This window comes from Sorghum bicolor, chromosome 10 (genome assembly GCF_000003195.3).
Source record: "Sorghum bicolor cultivar BTx623 chromosome 10, Sorghum_bicolor_NCBIv3, whole genome shotgun sequence".
Classification (NCBI taxonomy): domain Eukaryota; kingdom Viridiplantae; phylum Streptophyta; class Magnoliopsida; order Poales; family Poaceae; genus Sorghum; species Sorghum bicolor.
The window spans coordinates 41,656,735-41,677,215 of NC_012879.2; the positions used below are offsets into that span (position 1 = coordinate 41,656,735).

Consider the following 20,481-nt stretch of genomic DNA (forward strand, 5'->3'; position numbering starts at 1 on the left):
TTCTCAAAATGAACTCTCCCTACAAATCGATTTGTAGAGCTACCTCTGTAAGTAGCTCTATTTATAGGGATGGCTCTAGATCTAACCGCCCCTACAAATCGATTGGCGACCGGATCCTAAGACACCCCTACAAGTGGACGTCGAACAATAGAATTACGTATTAAAATTTAATTTTTTCAAAAGATCTCAAATGAATACATGACCAAAATGAAATTTGTAGATCTAGAAAAGTGATAGCACTTTGTAGTAGACAACCTTTTTATTTGTAATCATGTATCTATGGAAAATTATGTTTGAAGTTCTTACATTTAAAATTTGAATCTTTCTAACGATATCGGATGAAGAAATGACAAAAATAAAAGTTGTAGATCTCAAAAAAAAATATAAAACTTTGTATTTGATAACTTTTTCATTTAAAATCATCTATCAAAAGAATTAGGTTCGAATTTCCCAAATTTAAAATTCAAATTTTTTAAACGACCTTCGATGGCGAAATAAAAAAACCAAAATAGTAGATCTCGAAAAAGTTATAAAAATTTATAGTTGAAAACTTTTTCATTTGAAATCATTTATCCAAAGAAATTATGTTTGAATTTCTCATATTTGAAATTCAAATTTTTTAAATGATCTCGGATGAAAAAATGATACAAACCATCTTGAAATGTTATAAAACTTTATGATTGACCACTTTTTAATTTAAATTCATTAAGGGTCTTAAATACTTATTTTAAATTTGGGTGAACATAAAATGAGGAGGACGGGTATTAGTTTGAAACCCCAAGGCCGCACAACGTGCATTCTTGCGTAATTTGAAACTTTGGGACGGTGCCTGCCTGGTGGCTCTCTGGTAGGATCCCCCTTAGATTAATTTTTTCCCCATATTTTTAGCTATTTTTGTCTAAATTTGTGATTTTTGAAAAATGATTTATAGGGGTGATTCTCTAGCCGCCCTTATAATAGCCGTACCTAAAAATCATCGATCTTTAGCCACACATGGGTAAAGGCGGCTAGCCCAACCGTCCTGTAGAGGTTCAGGAGCCACACCTACTAAATATCATGTGTGGTAGTAGTACGCTTTTCATACCTAGACCGGTAAATTTCAAGATCATAGCCACTAAAGATTTATAATGTCATTAGCAGAGAAACGACCTTAGTCAATGGCCAAAAAGTATTCAGTCCTGGTATAAAATTGCAATCGTGAGTAAAGGGAGGACTGGGACCATTAGTCTCGGTTTATAATACAAACTAGGACCAATTCCAGCATGTCGTACCAGTTGTAATGGTTACCAAGGCGTATCAGTGCAGGAGGCTTTAGTCCCGGTTTGTGTCTCAAATCCGAACTAAAGGTGTCTCAGAGTGAATTTAAAAGGAAAGCATATCTTACCTAAGTTAGATGTGTGGTGGAGTTAAGATGACAACGTGTGCAAGGACCAAAGTTGGAGGTCTTGAGTTTGAATCTCTACAACCACATCTCTTTTTTACCCAATATACACAGCTGCTTTCTCTATTAGTGTGTGTTTGGTTTGTGGGTATAGATAAGTAGCATTTGGTTGGTTGGCCACTTGGATAAGGACAATTAGTAAAAGATAATATTTTTTTGGAGATACTTAATGAACGTCCTCCTAAAACGCTACGGAATGAGTTTTCCGTATTTTATTATCTTGATTATTAGTAACTAAATTAAGATTACTAGTTAGTTATATATTATTAATTTTGTAATTATGATGGTAAGATTAGTTTTGGTAAGTAATATTGATTAGTGAATGGCTTTTGTGCCAATTAGGGTAGTAGTAGTAGTAGTAGTTCTTCTAATTAACATAGTCTATTTTTAATTAGTAATTACCATGTAAAAATAAGTGTTTATACTTTTTTATTAGTATGCAATTAATTATTATTATTCTAAAATAAAAGATATACTCACTCGTTCTAAACTATAAATTGTTTTTGACTTTTTTAGATATATAGCTTTTGTTATACAATTAGATACTAGACTTCTTATATAGAAACATAGCACAAGTTACGTACCTAAAAAGCCAGAACGGCTTATAATTTTGAACAGAAGAAGTATTTATAAACTATTTTCATCCATCCAACAAAACAATAAATGGTTCGTAACATAAATTCAAACACATTGACGGCGTGGATGCTATCCCGAAGTCCATGGATACAATTATGCTCTCAAATCAAATACATTTTAATAATTATATAACTAGTTTGGGTTACCTATAGTAGAACCTGTCAACCTGAGTGACTAAGGTTCAAGTTCTAGATTTTTTTTTCGTCGTCATCATTTGCTACAAAAATTGTTCTTTCGCATGCATCACTACCTCTAGCCCCTAGTCTGCATCGGGCCCTCCCCTTGTGCCCGCGGACTTGGACCTCTCCAAGAGACGCACACGCACTGATGCACGCGCGCACGCGTGGTCACTCCTCTGCAGTTGCAGTTGCAGTTGCGCAGTATCTGATAGAGTAATAGATGCATCGGGGATGTGCTTTGGTTACTTGGACACCCAAAGGGGAACCAGCAAGAAAAAGAAAAGCATCCAAGAGGGCGGCACTCGCTCTCTGCACCAGCAGATTTTGCGCTTGTAAATTCATGTAATCATTTACTATCTTTTAAAAATGCATTCATGTAACCGAAGATGGTAGACATATATGGTGAGTATCATCAAGCAGATGTCCTCGCTGCAATCATCATCACGTCTAAAGCAGCGTTCATCATTACGGTTAGGACAGACTCTGTCACCCCCACCGCGCACTACGAGCGCATTGCTCGATTACTACATGTGTGCACGCCTCAAATCCGTTCCCGGTAGCTGTATCTGCTCCGTGGTAAGGTGATATATGTATACAACTCGTATAAAAACTAGGACGCATTTCTCGTATGTAAAATTGAAACCCAAAATGTTGTGGTTACGTATGAGAGCAAGAACCATTGTTGCTCAAAAAGAAGGTTTGGACAAGTAAGGCTTTGTTTAGTTTACCCAAAAAACCAAAAAATTTTTAAGATTTCCTGTCACATCGCGAATCTTGCGACATATACATAGAGCATTAAATATAGATAAAAAACTAATTGTACAGTTTATCTATAAATCGCGAGATGAATCTTTTAAGCTTAGTTAGTCCACCATATGCATAGAGCATTAAATATAGATAAAAACAAAAACTAATTGCATAGTTTGACTGTAAATCGCGAGATGAATTTTTAAGCTTAGTTAGTCCATGATTAGACAATATTTATCAAATAAAAACGAAAGTGTTACAGTATTCAAAATATAAAAAAAAAGAACTGAACAAGGCAGGAACGAGCAGCAGAGGCCAGGACCACCGCGTACTGCACCAGCGGCGAAAATAGGCGAATGCACGGGCACGACCCTACTCAGCTCTGTTCCGTTGGGCGATCACATTTGGCGCTGAGTTGCGGAGGAATCAGAACAAACCAACCACCAGGCCAGTAGCAGTAGACACACCATACCACACTGATAGCAGTTGAAAACTATGTAAGATATATACTATACCATAGCAATAGACCACACCATGTTGCGGCTCAGTTGCTGAGGAATCAGAACATATATATCATTCCTTTTTCTTGTTTCTGTTCTTCCCCGTCACAAAAATTATCAAATGGCAGTTCTCATGCATGCAATGCAAGTGGGGCATGACTAGATAGAATAGTGGCAGCACAAGCAAGACAGGGAGCATCAGCATCTCTCCTGTGTTTCAGCACGAAAGGACACACACCCATCCATATCTTAAGCAACACAACTTTAGCAATGCGAGCTACTATGCACCAAGGAGGCCACAATGTAAAATTCACACAAAACCACATGGCAGCCACCAAACCACACTGCTATAAAAGAACATAAGCATAGCCCCTGATGAATTTGATAAACCAAGTCAAAAGCATCATTGTAGGAATATTAGTGTATGCAAGAGGAAACAAAAAAAAAGCCCCAATTCACGGCAGCCTTGTATAGAACTGCCTCCGAACTTTATTTTCCTACCACCACCATCTTGCTCCTTGATGCTGCATGAATGATTGCAGGGAAACCTCCCCCCGCTTTCCAAAGACAGTATTATGGCACCAGGAAAAGAATAACAGATGGGGGAACGCCCCACTACCACAAGCACCGATTGGGGGTCACTATTGACAATAGGATGTGCAGTGCATGCTGCATAGAGACTGGAAAGGGCCGGACACCAAAAGGAATTCAGGACTCTAGATATCTGGACCAGCTGACTTGGTAGGGTTTTGGATTCAGAGCCAGTAATTGAAGCAAGCAACCCAGAAGCCCATGCCTTGGAACAGGAAGGGAAGATTATTATGACATCCTGATGTGATCTCCTAACTGCTGAATTATCAGGATTTGATGGTTCTGCGTCCACAGCTGTGCAACCAGAATCACCATCAGGCTAGAGAACATTGCTCTGCAGTAATTCAACCTTTCGAGCCACCAAGAGGGTTTCACAAACACAGATTGGCTCATGCTGTGGGCATTAGCAAGCACAATGCAGCACTCCAAAACAAGGTTGCAACATACAGCAAACAATCATTTACAACAGAAACTACGACCCACGGTCAGATAGGCAGACATACAGCAGACTTACACACACAATTTATGTTTGCAATCTAACATATGAGTCCAAATCATAGAGGTACACATGGATGTAAGTAATCCCCTTCTCACAACTTAAGTCCATTTACCTTGTAGTTTCAACAATGGGGCCTTACATGTAAGAGTATGATGTGGTTGCAGGGAGCAGATCACATTCATCCTTCCTAGTTAACCATTCTTGCTCTTGTCAGAGACTCTAGGAGCTGAAAATTTGAAAGTACATTCTTATACTATAAGCTTGTAGTAAGCACAAAAAAAAGTGATGACAGATTCTCAGGCTAATCATGACAAGAAAGCAGTTTAAACAGATGTGCATGGCCACAGTAAATAGAATACACCAGACCTTAGTTCAAACAAACTTTTTTTTTTTTTGAAAACAATGGCAGGAGCTCTGCCTTTCAATTAAGATAGGAAAAGAGAGTTATATACAAGCAGAGACACTCGAAAGGAGGTTAGAATGGATCCCGGGGTCCTACAAGGACCCTACAAAGACCCTCCCCTAAGAAAAGTTCAAACAAACTGGATGGCTTAGTAATTTTACAAAAAAACAAAAACAAAAAAAAACTCTAGTGCAGCAGTGCAACTGCGTCTGAAAGTAGTAGATTCTCTGATATTCCTCCACAGGAAAAGTCATGAACACAGGCAACACATCCATATGCAACCACATATCACCTGTACTTACCAAGGCCCACTGCATCTGACCCCTTCATGATCCTGAGCCTCCTACAGCTGCCCGTGAACATTCTGCAATACAGCACATTTTACAAATCAGGCAGCTTTTAAAGCGCAACACAGTTTCTCAACTCCTAGTTCAAGTCCAGAACTCATCGGAACATGCAAAATGCTAGTGGGAACAGGAACAGGTACGCTGCATAGGCCCATGAAAACCAGGGAAATAAAGTAAAACATGTGAAGATAACCACCAACACTACAGAAAAATAATGGGAAGGGCACCATTCGCACCAACATGTTTTAACCTAATTTCAAACTCTGGATTCCCATAGCATTTTTATTTTGTTTTTATCAACATCTCCCCTTAACCTTTCCAATTTCTGTTTCAAACAATATAACCCATGTACAAACAGAAAGTGAGTGCAAAACAATTAAATAGTTAACACAGTAAACAGAACACACTAAATTTTCCAACGCACCATAAGAAAATAAATCCATCACAACATTTTAGAGAAAATGGCATGCAGATGAGGTTAAAAGGTTTCACTAAAACCTCACAAATTTTCTATTTAAAAATACAACATAGAACCATGCACTCTGTTAGTGCTTCTAGTAAATACACTGAGAAATTTGGGTCATTGAAAGTAACTCACCTCCATGGAACATCACCAACAAGCATCCAATCTCCATCTTTGTCCTTGTACGTGAGAACAAGCTCAGTGCCATTTTTATGATCCATCAGTCGGCAATCAGATAGTCCTTCTCTTCCCGATTTCCCATTAGATTCACTATGGCCTGCAGGAACAGATAACATTTCAATTACCGTTCCACCATAGGAAACCACACCAAGTCAGTCTTCTAACTCAAAAGGATAAACAAACAAACAATATTGTTATTGCACTTATCTCTGCACGTCTCAAATGCAACATCAAGGGCATTTCTAACAAACTGCAGTTCAGCACAAAACGCATGAAGCCATCGTTTTTTTTAATGAAAGGAAAAGATCCAAAGCAGACAGTCATCAAGGGTAACAGAAAGTACTAATACTCTGATAGTTAATCGGTGACACATCATGCAAGAGATATCATGATAGGGGGCAAGAAGGAATCCAGAAAATAGAGACATCAATTAGCATTCAACAAAAACATAGGTACTTGTTCAAAATAAATGGAATGAATAGCCATACTGCAGAACTAAAGTGTAAAACGCCAGAGACGACAACATCAACAGTACTCCCTCCATCCCAAATTATATAAGGCATTCCAAGAATCTTGGAGAGTCAAAGCATTTTAAGTTTGACCAAATTTATATGATAAGATAATAATATTTGTGATATTAACTACTCTATGTGTCATTAGGTTTTTATTAATTATATTTTCATAATATACTTATTTGATTTCACAAATCTTTATAGTTTTTTCTATAATTTAGGTCAAACTTAAGATGCTTTAACTCTCCAAAATTCTTGAAATGCCTTATAATTTGGGATGGAGGGAGTATATAATAAGCATCATGCAGAAATTTCTAGCCTACATGAAGCTAGATCTACATCTACTTAAAGAATGCATATGTTTAAGAAAAAATCAGCTTGCCAAGAAATGTTATGCACATATTAGCAGACAAAATCACTGAACTGACAAAGGATCAGAACCAACACAAAACTCACCAACAGTAAAGCAGCTGAACATCTTCTCCAGTGCCAACGAGAGATCCTTGTAGTTTTTGTACATCTTAAGGTCCACCTTCCTGAGGTATGGCGCACCATCCATGCTAACCTTGACATAGAGGCAATCCTGTACTAGTGCCTGCTTAGCCTCACCATCGTCTTTGGTTTTCAGAGTGGGCTGGTTCATTGCCATAGTGTTCTTTCTGTAACTCCGGATTGGTGGCCATCCTACCACCTGTGCCCTGTTACAGATACTCCAACAGTCAATATTCACTCAATATTGCTCTAATTTGCACAACATACAAAAAATACAGCAACTCCAGCTGAAAACAATTGCCAGATAAAGGATCTTGCAAGTCTGAGATTCCCAAATGCTAATCAGAGAGCATAGAGGAAAACAGGCTAATTGTGCACTCCCTAGCTACCTTTAAAAACACACACAAAAGTGACATGTTATCTTGTCCGTGCAAAGTTCTTCTTTGTTTAGATAAATAGTAACAGTTGTTTTACAACATGTTTATTCGCGCCCCTGCATTCATGACTTGTCAAGTTTTTGCTTCAATTTTCCTGTAACATAAATTGATTAACTCACAGGATTGTTCATTTTTAATCAGGAAATATTGGTAAAAGAATATCTTTTGAGATCTGGATGAATTTTTTTAAAGGAAAAAGAGCAGGAGAATATATATACAAAAAACAGAATGAATAGCTAACTTTCTATTCTCTTCTATCTTTATATGGAAAAAATACCTGACCTGCCAAGAACATTGAGTAAGAAGCCACTTCTATTTCAAGAAACATCGTAAAAAAGAAGAATAAAAGATCAACAATCACCAAGTAGCATTTTCTTTGTACATAAGGCCTTGTTTAGTTTTAATTTTTTTGCAAAATGGATATTATAGCATTTTTATTTATATTTGACAAATATTATCCAATCATACTTAGGCTCAAAAGATTCGTCTTGCAAATTACAGGTGAACTCTATAATTAGTTTTTATTTTCGTCTATGTTTAATACTACTTGCATGCGTGTAAAGATTCGATGCGAAGAGGAATCACGAAAAATTTTACAAATTTTTTTAAAACTAAACAAAGGCCTAAGATCAAGAAGTAACAAAATAACCTTCTTTTTATAAAAAGAAAAAAAAAACACAAGAGCGAGTGGCAAGTGGACCTACTTAGCCGCCGGCGCCTGCGTCTTCTTCTTGTCCACCTCTTCGTCCTCTGCCGGCGCCTTGCCCCTTGCCGCCGCCTCCCGCCGCACGATGGCGTCCGTGAACCCGCGCTTGGCCCCGCCCTTCGGCAGTAGCTCCAGCGTGAGCGGCGTCCCCGCCGCAGCCTCACCGCCGTCCGCTTCCTCCGTGCCCGGAAGCCCCAAGCGCAGCTCCGTGGCCGCCGCCGCCGCTGGAGACAACCCGATGTAGTCCTGTTCCTGTGGCGGCGCCATGTCTATCCAAAACGAATCTTTTGAACCTAGTTAGTCCATAATTAAACAATAATCATTAAATACAGTTTATATATAATTTACAAAACGAATCTTTTGAACCTAGTTAGTCCATAATTAAACAATAATCATTAAATACAAACGAAAATACTACCATATCTAAAATCTAAAAATTTTACCAACTAAACAAGGTTTTAATGTAACTTGGCTGAAGGCTTAGGCCTTGTTTAGTTCCCTGTGTAAAAAAGTTAGATACCATAGCACTTTCCTTTGTATTTAGTAATTATTGGCTAATTATAGACTAAATAGGATCAAAAGATTCGTCTTATAAATTACAGACAAACTATGTAATTAGTTATCTTTTTTATCTATATTTAATGCTCCATACATGTACCACAAGATTCGATGTAACGAAGAATCTTAAAAAGTTTGAGTTCTGAGAGGAACTAAACAGCGCCTTAGATTATGGTATTGTTTTGTATTCTTCAATTGAAACTAGAAGATACCTAATGCGTTGATATGAAATTTTTCAAAAATAAAACTATTGCATGTACATATAAGTATATCAGGTTTATCAAAGTTGGACACGGCAATAGAAGAATATAATAAAAAACTAACAGAAATTCTATCGAATTAAAAGATAATGAAATGACAAAACAAATAGCAAGATGACTTCTATATTTCAAATATATTGAACGTAGTAAATGTGCTTAGTAGAGATGACATGAATAGTTTATTAAAAGGTTGGAAGTTAGTAGAATAAGATAGCTATTAATGGAACGTAATATGAATAATTAGTGAAAGATAAGCTAGATGCTTTGTATAACTTGTAGTAAAGATTAGTCTTATACTATCTCTATCCCCCAAAAGGATGCAACTATGAGTTGCGTGTCACTTATAGTGTTTAACATTCATGATCCAAAATAATTTATTATAAGAATATATTTTGTAATTAATTTAATGGTTTTTATTTGATATTATAAACATTTATAATTTTTTATTTGTAATTGATCAAATTTGATATAGTGAAACACGATATTATTCCAAAATTGTATTCTTTTGAAGATGGAGGGAGGAAGAGATATAGACGTTGTAGTGATTGTCTTTTGCATTGGACTATTGGAGGTAGGCCTAGGCCAGACGGCAAGTACGAATAAGTATCATAAATCAGATAATTCTTTTATTATTGTTTTGTGAGATGAGGTTATAAAAAAATTAGAAAGGTTCAGAGTTGATTGTGTTCTACCGAAGCTTTTTCTAGGAATTTGCAATTCCATTACTCGACCATATCAGCTAATCACTTGACACCGAATACATGATACAATTCGGCCCTTTGGCCAACAGTGAAGGAGCAGCTCTTTCAGCTCATGCACAACACCTCCACCAGTGATAATCTGAACTCATCTCTTTGCAAAGCCCACCACTTGTTGCACGTCCATTTCTAGAATGATGTTTGTTGATGCCCAACTGCACCGCCGCGCTAATGCCCTCGATGTAGGCCATCAGCTCCATGAGCAATGGACTGCAAGCAAGATTCCTATGGCCTGAACCCATCTGGATGACTGCACTCAGATCTTTGAAGAATCCATCAACATTCAGCTTGAGAGTACTTGGCTGAGGACACTTCCACCTTTGTGCACATGTACTTCCCCTCTTTGGTGTTGGAGATCTCAAAGCTCTAACATCTACTGCTTGCCTTCCCCTTAACAAAGCTAAATGGTCAGGCAATCTTCGCAGTCTTCCCTCCCTAACTGAATTTCTTTCATGCCACCAGGATGAAAGTTGTTCCCAATTGAGTTTCCCCTCTGAGATGCAAGATGTGCTTCACTATCTCCTGCGCATCATGGCACAAGATGAGGCATTCCCTTACTTCTTCAAGTCTAGCTGATCGCCACACCTATTTAACGTGCCTACATCTAAAGAACAAGTGCCCTCCATACTCTCTAGCTGATCGCCACACCTATTTAACGTGCCTACAACTAGATCACCTCTTGTCTTGCTTACACGATGAATTCAATGTCACCGAGTCATTTTTTGTTGCATTGTTGGTCATCGCAAAAGACCTTGTATGCCGATTTGACTGAAAATAAGCCTTTGGGATCATAATGCCATGCTAAAATGTCTTCCATCTCTGGATGAACTAGAAGAGCGAGGATCTTGGTTGTTTGCACTATGAGGCCCGTGCTTGGGTTAATCAGATCAGCAAAATCCTAGATAAGATGTTCATGCCCCTTAGGGTGATTGGCGGACATGTAAATCCCTAAGGCATCCATGGACCCACCCAAACTTTGATGTTGACACAACTACCTCCATTCTATGCCTGCAAGAGACGAAGCTTCAGAACATGGACCTAGGAGCTATCAGGCGTACAATGGGTACAAAATTCACAATCAATTTCATGGTACTTCCTGCAGCCCAAACAAGAGGTGGCATCTTGCTAGCGGCTCATGAGGATTTTTTCCAACTCACAGACCACCACTTACCTACACACACTGTGACAGCAACTTGCACCATGAGGGCAGATGGGACCAAATGGCAGCTCATTGTGGTATATGGACCACAAGGTGATGCTGAAAAGCTCTAATTCCTCTAGAAACTCAAGTCGCTGCCTAGACCAACACATGGAAGATGGCTGATCCTTGGAGACTCCAATCTGATCTACTAGGTGGAGGACAAAAACAACTCAAACCTCAATCGCAGACTAATGTGCGCCTTCAAAGCTGCATTCAACGAATTAAACCTAAAATAAATATGTCTCAACGGTCGTCGCTTTACTTGGAGTAATGAGCAGGACAGCCCCACTCTAACAAGGATTGACATATTGTTTTGCACTCTAACAAAGATTCGATGTGATGGAGAATCTTGTAAAGTTTTGGGTTTTTGGGTGCATCTAAACAAGGCCTTAGTATTCCCAGCATGCTTCCTCCATTCCCTACCCTCCCTAATGTCGGACCACACCCCACTTCTTCTGCAAGGGGAGTTCGAACATTACCAAAATACATCCTTCCGCTTCAAGAATTTTTGGGTGCATATAGATGGTTTCAAGGAGGTGGTGCAGCAGATTTGAAACAAGCCAGTTCACTCCACCATGCGTCTCAAGCGACTGAACATGAAATTAGCACAGGTGGGGAAAGGGCATCAGGACATGCGCAAAGAGAAAGCTGGAGACACACGGCTACAGTTGGCCATCGTCAAAGGGGTCCTTTTGCAACTAGAAGCAGCATAGGAGACAAGGCTGCTCACGAGCCAGGAAACCGAACTGCGCCGCTAATTAAAGGCAAGGAGCACCAGACTCGTAGCCATAGAAAAAACTAGGATCAGACAACGCTCTAGACTGACATTTATCTGCTATGGAGATGCAAACACAAAATTCTTCCACATTAGAGCCAGCACAAGGTTGAGGAAAAACTACATGCAATCATTGCACACAGACAAGGGTGTAGCTATTGCGCATAATGACAAGGAAAAAGTAGTGACCAACTACTTCTCAGAGCACTTGGGCTCAGTTGCACAGGGAGGGAGGACCTTTGACTAGGATGCGCTTGGTTACGCCCCAAGAGACCTCTCAACACTTGAGGCACCATTCATGCAGGATGAGATCAAGGACACCATATTCTCCATGTCGTCTGATGAGGCTCCAAGTTCGGATGGGTTTACAGGAGCCTTTTTTAAAACCTGTTGGGACATAATTAAGACGGCATAACAGCAGCAATTAACAACATGTTCTCACTAAATTCCCAAGGCTTTGACAGGTTAAACATAGGAAACATTATACTCCTCCCAAAGAAGGCGAATGCAATGCGAGTGACAGACTTTCGGCCAATCAATCTCATACATAGAATCATAAAGATATTCGCAAAGTTGCTTGTAAATAGATTGGCACCGTTGTTGGACTCCGTGGTCTCTAAATGCCAAGGCACCTTTGTTAAAAAACAAAGTATCCATGACAATTTCTTATGCCCAAAACATGGTGCGCACGTTCTAGAAACAGAAGTTGCCAGCCATCATCCTAAAGCTCGACATACACAAAGCTTTTGACACAGTCAGTTGGCCATACCTTTTGGAGGTGTTGTAGGCGATAGGCTTCAGACTATGCTGGCGTGAGTGGGTGTTGATCCTTTTCTGCACCACCTCATCGAGCGTGCTGTTAAATGGCCTATAGGGGGGCCAGTCTTCAGTCATAGGGGGTCCGTCAGGGTGACCCTCTCTCACCGATGTTGTTCATACTCGCTATGGATCCACTACAACGACTACTGGACATGGCAACACAACACAACATACTCGCCACTCTAGCCCTAGCAATGGCAAGATGGAGAACATCCATGTATACTGATGATGCAGTAATCTTCACCAATCTGCTCAAAGAAGACCTTGAGGCCACCACGACCATCCTACATGAATTCGGCACAGTCTCGGGCTTGCACATAAACATGCAAAAGAGCTCAGTCCATCTGATCAAATGCCAAGACATTGACCTTGATCATGTCCTGGCCTCCTTCACAGGAACAAGAGCATCATTCCCGTGTTGCTACTTGGGACTACAACTGCATACGAGATCCTTGCAGAAAGTCCACGTACAAACTCTAATAGAGCGCATTGGACAGAGACTACCAGGATGGAAGGGCAAAATGCTGAATAGAGCAGGAGGCACACTTTTGTCACCGCAATATTATCTTCAATGCCCACCTACCACCTAACCATGTTCCCGCTAGCGGTTTGGGCAAGAAATAAAATTGACAATAAACGAAGATCATTTCTCTAGAAAGGAGAGGAGAATGCTAATGGGGGTCACTGCTTGGTCAATTGGCCAACTATCTACATGCCCAAGAACTTGGGGGCATGGGAGTGCCAGACTTGGAAAGATTTGGGAGAGCTTTGTACCTCCATTGGCTATGGTAAGAATGGAAAGATGACTCAAACCATGGGTGAGCACAGAAGTACCATGTAAGGACATTGACCGCCTCATGTTCAATACCTCCACCACAATCACAATCGGGAACAACCATAAAGCCCGATTCTAGCATCACACCTGGCTAGAAGGTGAAGCGCCTAGATATCTGGTGCCAAGCCTATTCAAGCTAGCACGCTGAAAAATAGGATGGTCAGCCAAGAATTACACAATGGGAGTTGGATCAGATCGCTACGAATGCGATTCACAACAACTGCATAAATCCAAGAATTCATCGACCTATGGATCAGGTTGCTGAATGTGCAACTGCATGAAGATGTGGAAGACTCAATCACTTGGAAGTGGACGACTGATGGAATTTACTCCACTCGCTCGGCATATAGGATACAATTCTGAGGCTCACACCGAAAATTTTAGCATGACCTCATCTGGAAAGTGCAAGCAGAAAATAAATGCAAAGTCCACACTTGGATCCTCATGCATGAACCATGGCTACTGTGCTAATTGCTTCCATCTCGCTGCGGATGAGGAGTAGATCATGGGCATGATCACCTCTTGTATCAAAGTGAAAGGTCCTTGTTTGGTTTTGGTAATTGAGTGACAACTTAGGTGGACTAATAGTGTTTATGTGAGATACACAGGAGATTAGTCCACAGGTGATGATGTGATGATGAAGGAGCTCATTGCATATGAGACATGACATGGACTCATGTGACCAAGGTGGAGAAGATCAAGATGTGGCTTGGCTCGATGGACCGGTTGTAAGAGTGAAGGGCAAGTCGGAGGCTTTGAAGCGAGGGACCGCGTGTGACGGTGAAGCTTGAGCAAGACTTGGCGCCGATGGACCGAGGCAACGGTAAAGAGCAAGTGAGGTCAAGATCGATGAACCAATACGGTCACGTGATGATATGAAGTGGATCATATCATTTGGTGATTGGTTGGTGCATGTGTTGCGTCAACATTGGAGGAGATGAAATGGAAAGCGCAAGGCAAAGGTATAACCTAGGGCATTTTCATTTCACTGGTCATAGGTGTGTAGAGAAGTTTATGACCGGATTTAGGATAGATGGCCGTACTATCAAGAGGGGCAAACTTGTTTGCATATCGGTCATCTAGTGCCACTTGAGCGATCTAACTTTGCATACGTGTTAGGATCGAGTGGCATGGCAAGATGAGAGGCTAACTCCTTTGGGAAAATGTTTGTGAAATTGCTAACACACTTGCACATGGCGGTGTACACTTGGTGGTGTTGGCACATTTGCAAAGGAGGTGGAGTTCCTAGGGTTGAGAGAGGTGTGGGTTCCTCAAGCTCGGCGGGATTCAGCGCTTTTGAGAAAATTAAGTGTATATTTTCTATTGCGCCGGTGGGAAATTTGGAGAAGTCATGGGAGTGTTTCTCGCTGAGAAAACACTCACTGGACGCTGGTGTCGGCAGCACCGGACGCTGGTCCAGAGCGTCTGGTGTGGTGTCTGTGGCTCGGGTGTGCACAGCGCACCGGACGCTGGCACCGGACGCTGGGTGGTTACTGTTCGAGCGTCCGGTGGTGCGTGACGTCAGCGAGTGCGCGCGAGGAGTTTCTGATCGGTGAGCACCGGACGCTCAGAATGCGTCCGGTGGCTTGCGTCCGGTGACCGTGCGAGTTTGCGGAGCTCTCTGCGCACGAGTCCGGTGAGCACCGGACGCGTCCGGTGTGACGCAGTGGAGCGTCCGGTGGTGCTGTGCAGGCGCGCGTGCGCAGTAGCCGTTGGTGGCAACGGTCGAGTTCAAATGGCTAGTGAAACGTGGCTGACGCCTGAGCACCGGACACTGGGGGTTGAGCGTCCGGTGACTTCAGCGAGTGCGCGCGAGGAGTTTCTGACCGGTGAGCACCGGACGCATTTGTTTCGGTTAGCCGGCGTAATAATTTTTTAGAAAGGACTATTCACCCCCCCTCTAGTCTGCCATCTCGACCTTTCACAAAGTCCACACTTGGATCCTCATGCATGAACCATGGCTACTATGCTGATTGCTTCCATCTCGCTGCAGATGAGGAGTAGATCATGGGCATGATCACCTCTTGTATCTTGTCTATGTGCTTTTGTTGGGAGGACCATGGTACTAGCATGTAATGAAACTAAGTGTGTGTGGTGTTGTTTTAAAATAACTTTACTTCTGCTACTAAAATTGGTGTTGTAGTAATTTACCTTTGAACTCCGATGGATGTAAGATATCTATGAACTAAGTTGAAATGTATGTAATATATGATGGGAATGCTTAATCATGTACGATCTTTGTTTTTATGTTGGTTGGTTTGTGATCCTTCGAGATTTCATCAAACTACCAGGTTTATATGGCCTCAAGTATTCCAGTTTGACTACTTTAGTGGTTGTTGATGTACTTGTTCTCTTATAAATTGGATAGTTATGTTATAGTGGGGCTACACTGCCAGACATGGAAGCCCCTTATGCTCTACTTCATCGATCTTTCTTGATATTCAATGATTTTTGGTCGATGAGTTGGTGTTCATTGGAGATGCAAACTCGTGTTTGTTGACGGTCCTTAATGCTCACATTTAACCATCAACTAATCATGGAAAAGGATCCAAATGCAACCAACACCCAGACTTAGGGTTTTATCTGACATAATTCCACGAGTTTTGGTGTTTGTCTATTTCTGCAGGGGGTTATCAGGAAATATGAAAGAAAGGCCCACATGTCGCGTTTACATAGAGATATTAACGTGCCGCGGAATTTTCTACCATCTAGAACACTCCAGAAGCCACGGAAACAAACGGGAGGCCGATCGGGCCCGGGGGCAGGGCTCCCGCCCAAGTCCCTTGGGTGCCCGCCCAGCTACAGTAACCAATCAGCTTCAACTTCGCGGATCGTGCTCCACCGACCTAAGGGATCAAGGAAAACCATGCGATTAATGTCGGTTTGATCCGACGGCCTATATTCATCTGAAAAGACTATATAAGCAAGGCCCCCTGGCCCCTGGAGATCATACCTCTTCTACAGAATCAAAGTTAGGGTTTCAATTCTTCATCCAAGTAGAGATGATCCCTCTAGTTCTTCTAGTTCTACCTCTAGTTCATCTAGATCTAGTTCTAGTTCATCTAGTTCTAGTTCTAGTTCCTCTAGTTCTAGTTCTAGTTAGTTCTAGTTGTAATCAAGAAAATAGGGAGAGAGAAGAGGAGAGCGGAGGAGGAGCCGGATCTGTCGGATCTTCCTCAACATTGTACTTTTGCAGCAACTGGTTCGTTCTTCATCGTTCTCCAGGTTCTTCAATTCATAATTCCTGAGTTCTTTAATTACTTTTATTTACATTCAAGTTATTTATTGGATTCCCGCTTGCATCAAGTGCTCTAGTCTTTATAACGCTAGAGTAGTAATTAATAGATTGGACGTGGTGTTTAGTCTTGCAATTACCTGGAATTGCACCCAATCCTGCGGATTGTTGTGGTAGCCCTAGGGTAGTGACAGCCCTAACGGTCGACGTATTCCACCTCATTCGGATCGGTGTTTGTAGGACCGTAGTCGGAGCTTCCTAGCCCCCTTCTCATCTCTTTCTGTGGTTAGTGTTTTGATGTCCCGAAATAGATAATCTTGAAGTAATTCTTGATTCTTAGATCAACTTGAGAACTCTCAGGAAACTTCCTCTCTTCCCACCAAAAATAATTATATAGTTATCCTTGGGCGATCTTGGATCTTAATTAGTACACTCACGTTCTCTGTGAAAAATCGATACTCTGGAATACTCCCGGGTGAAAGCTACATCGGTATCCGTGCGCTTGCGGTTTTTTCTGTTTGCGTTTAAAATACCCAACAAGCTTTCTGGCGCCGTTGCCGGGGAACGGTAGCTGTGCTAGTTTCGAACCAAGTCGTCCGTGTATCCTTTTTATTTTCCTTTTTTACCACACTCACCTTATCATTTTCACCGTACCACATGGATTTCACTCTAAGCATTAATGAGCATGGAATTTATTTCATAGCCACTTCATTTACTCCATGCTCATATGCAACATCTTCCCAATCCATTGGTTTTTCCAACATCACCACATTCGAGATCTCGAACCCCCTCATCCTTTCTATTTATAAAAACTTTAAAAGGGCGGTTGTCGATGCATATGTCTATAATAAATTTTGCAGATCTCGTTGAGTTGATCTTGATATAGGTCAGCGTTGGAGGGGAAACCACTTCACCGACATAAATTGATGGTTTCCCAAAGGACAAGCATAGTGTCCTAAAACAAGCACTGATCAGATCGTAACATGAGCTTTTAATTATTTGCAATATTACCTTGTGTATTGAGCATATAAGGATAATTGTAAAAATATTCCTTCGGGTATTCTTGTCACTAACCTTTCCAGGATTGGAGCAAGAAGATCGGATGAATGACAAGCACAAGGTATGTCCAACCAATCATCATACAACATTGAATTATATTCATCCAAACTTGAATTTTGCTAAATTCAAGCTTGGGGGAGTACTTTACATAAAAACATCCTTTACCATGTTGCTATGTTGGTTGTCCCTACGATTGAAACATGCTTAATTTGTTAAATACTAATCACACTACTTCATCTCCACTTGAGCAGATCTCTATAAATGCTCTCATGTCTAGGTTTGGAGTAGTTTCATTTATCTCTTAATTAAGCATGGTGCTTAGTTTAGGAATGATGATCTTACTTCCAAGGGAGTTTAAATTAATCATGATGCTTAGGTTAAAATGCCCTCCTAAATCAAATTAGACATGGTGTCTAGGTTGATTTTTGAGCCAATAGTATGCTATAGTAGATATTGGATATTTTGTTGGACTAACCCCTACAGGAAAACTTTCAATATCGACCTGGGAAGTCCTGAGATAAACTCACATTGGAGACAAAGATAGAGACACATGAAGGTTAACAATTTATACAAGGAAGGCATAGCTCACAAGAGATGATCCATGGAAGGTGCTACAAACACGATGCACAACCGCTAAGTAAGGAAAGCTTCCACAAGGAGATACTGTACCATCACTCTTCAAGTAAGATAACATCTTAAGGTACTTGACTATCACTTTTATAAGCTTTTCCTTGGTTCTCGCGTTCACTTGAATAAAAGAGACAAACATGTATGATTTATAACTCTAGATTAACCAACTCAATCGATTCAACATGTTTAGTCCTTCCACCTTTGTGATTCCACACTCCTAATCATATGAGCAAAAATGTTGCACACTCAATCTTTGGAAGAGATATATAAAAAACAACATAAGTATAAGATAGATTATCTTTCCTTTAGGTTGAGCGATCTGATCTGACGAATGTTTTAAATGCTACACTCATGATCTTGTTATCCATCAACTTTGTCTTGCTCACTATGCTTAAGGTTAGAGAGAACAAATACACTTTTGGTTCTGTTGGTGTTTTCCACCAATAGAGCCCATGCACATGATCTCTGCCTTGTCTCTATGAGCAGGTACACTTCGAGCAAAATATGAAGGACTTTTACAACTCCTAGACTCCACCAAGTGAAGAACCTAGATCTACAAGCACAAACACACTGGAGATACTGGACACTCAGGCAATCGCTGCCCTGAGATGCTTGAGGACGTAACTATTGGAGTAACCCCGTTGTGGAAGTAATTACTGACCTTCTGCCGGTCAAGAGATACAATCCAGGACGTCCCGTCATCCCGATCTCCATCGGCATGGTGGACTTCCTAGAAGCACTCTGCAACTTTGGCTCCAGCGTTAACATTATGCTCTGGGTACTCTATGAAAAATTCTTTACACATCCTTTCCGAGAAACAACCATGTGTTTGCAGCTTGCAGATCAGACACTAAGTTTCCCAAAGAGAATATTGAAGAACCTCTACATCCGAGTTGGTACCTTATACGCTCCAGCAGACTTTGTGGTGATAGAGACTGATACTGATGAGAGGGCATCCATCATCCTAGGGAGGCCATTCCTGAACACCTCGGGAGCTGTCATCTACGCTAGTGCTGCTAAAATCCATTTCCACATCAAGGGGAGGAAGGAGACGTTTTCCTTCAAGAACAAGACTACACAAATCTCAGAGCATTCCCGACATAAACCAAGGAAGAGGACCAACAGGAGGAACAGGATCAAGCAAATGTGGACTGAGTCAGCTAAGATGGTCACTGCAGTTCATGGAGGTCAAGATCATCAACTTAAGTCACCATTCCTAACCAAAAAGGATGACCCAGTCACCTATCAGCTCCTATTCGGAACCATGCCCCTAAAACCGACATACATTCAGCTCCAGATGGCAGATCAGACATTCCGAAAGGTTATTGACATGGGAGAAGACGAGTACGATCCACCCATCATCCTTGGAAGACTGTTCCTCAGCACCGTTAAAGCAATCATCTACATTGGAACCAGAGAAGTCCACATGCACTTCCCCTCTAAGAAGGTACGCCGCTGTTTTTATGACCTTAACTATATAGTTGAAGACTCTAAGCAGGTCAGGACAAGGAGAAGACAACGCAACCGCAACCAGAGGAGGCAAATTATCAAGGACGGATGGACAGACTACGAAGGAGAAGTAGTGAGGTCCAAAGACATACAACTTGAACAGAACTGTCCTGAGGAGACCGTAGCACCGAGTCAGGTGTGGTGAGAGAAGATAGTTATACATGAAGACTAGGCGCCGCCGGAACCATCGACTACGCCATCCAGTGAATCCCAGGACGACTGAGGAAACGGAGAGTCCCGTTCGGAGGACTTAAAAACACCGAACGCCTTGCCAAGAGGTAAACTTGGTAGTTATCTTTTTCCTTTCAAATTATTTAAAATAGTTTGCTTAGTTAATCAGGTTCATATCATCTTGAAAAGAAAATAAAAATGTTAAAAATAGTAAGCCCCATGTGAGTATGCTCATGGCACAAAACCCATAAGTACATTCACTGTGGTGGCATAAAGATAAAATAAATATTTTCCTATCCTATAAAAATAAAATTATAAAAATAAATTTGTGATCCTACTAAAGAGAGTAACATTTATTGAGGAGGCTCAACATGATAAAGGTTAGATATTTATGCTAACACTTAACTAGTTCCACAAAGCTTTGTTGTCTATTTGAGCTCCACAGAATTCAAGGATCAAAGAAGACTAGCAGACGGAGGACATCCTAATCACCGTCAGAGTGCTGCCGACATTCAAATACACCTCCACCACCTGCTAG

The 20,481-nt window shown here is 41.0% G+C and overlaps 1 protein-coding gene across 2 annotated transcripts; it reads right to left on the reverse strand.

Moving 5' to 3' along the window:
• On the reverse strand, positions 4,492–8,415 carry LOC8085367 (auxin-responsive protein IAA21). Of its 2 annotated transcripts, none has more exons than XM_002438390.2 (5): positions 8,132–8,415; positions 6,955–7,196; positions 5,942–6,083; positions 5,299–5,360; positions 4,492–4,819 (listed from the first exon to the last, which is right to left on the reverse strand). In XM_002438390.2, exons 1-5 carry the CDS (start codon positions 8,398–8,400, stop codon positions 4,785–4,787), a joined length of 750 nt encoding a protein of 249 aa, XP_002438435.1. In that variant the 5' UTR covers positions 8,401–8,415; the 3' UTR covers positions 4,492–4,784. The 2 variants fall into 2 exon arrangements, with proteins under 2 accessions (XP_002438435.1, XP_021304438.1); XM_021448763.1 differs by having other exon boundaries at positions 5,289–5,360.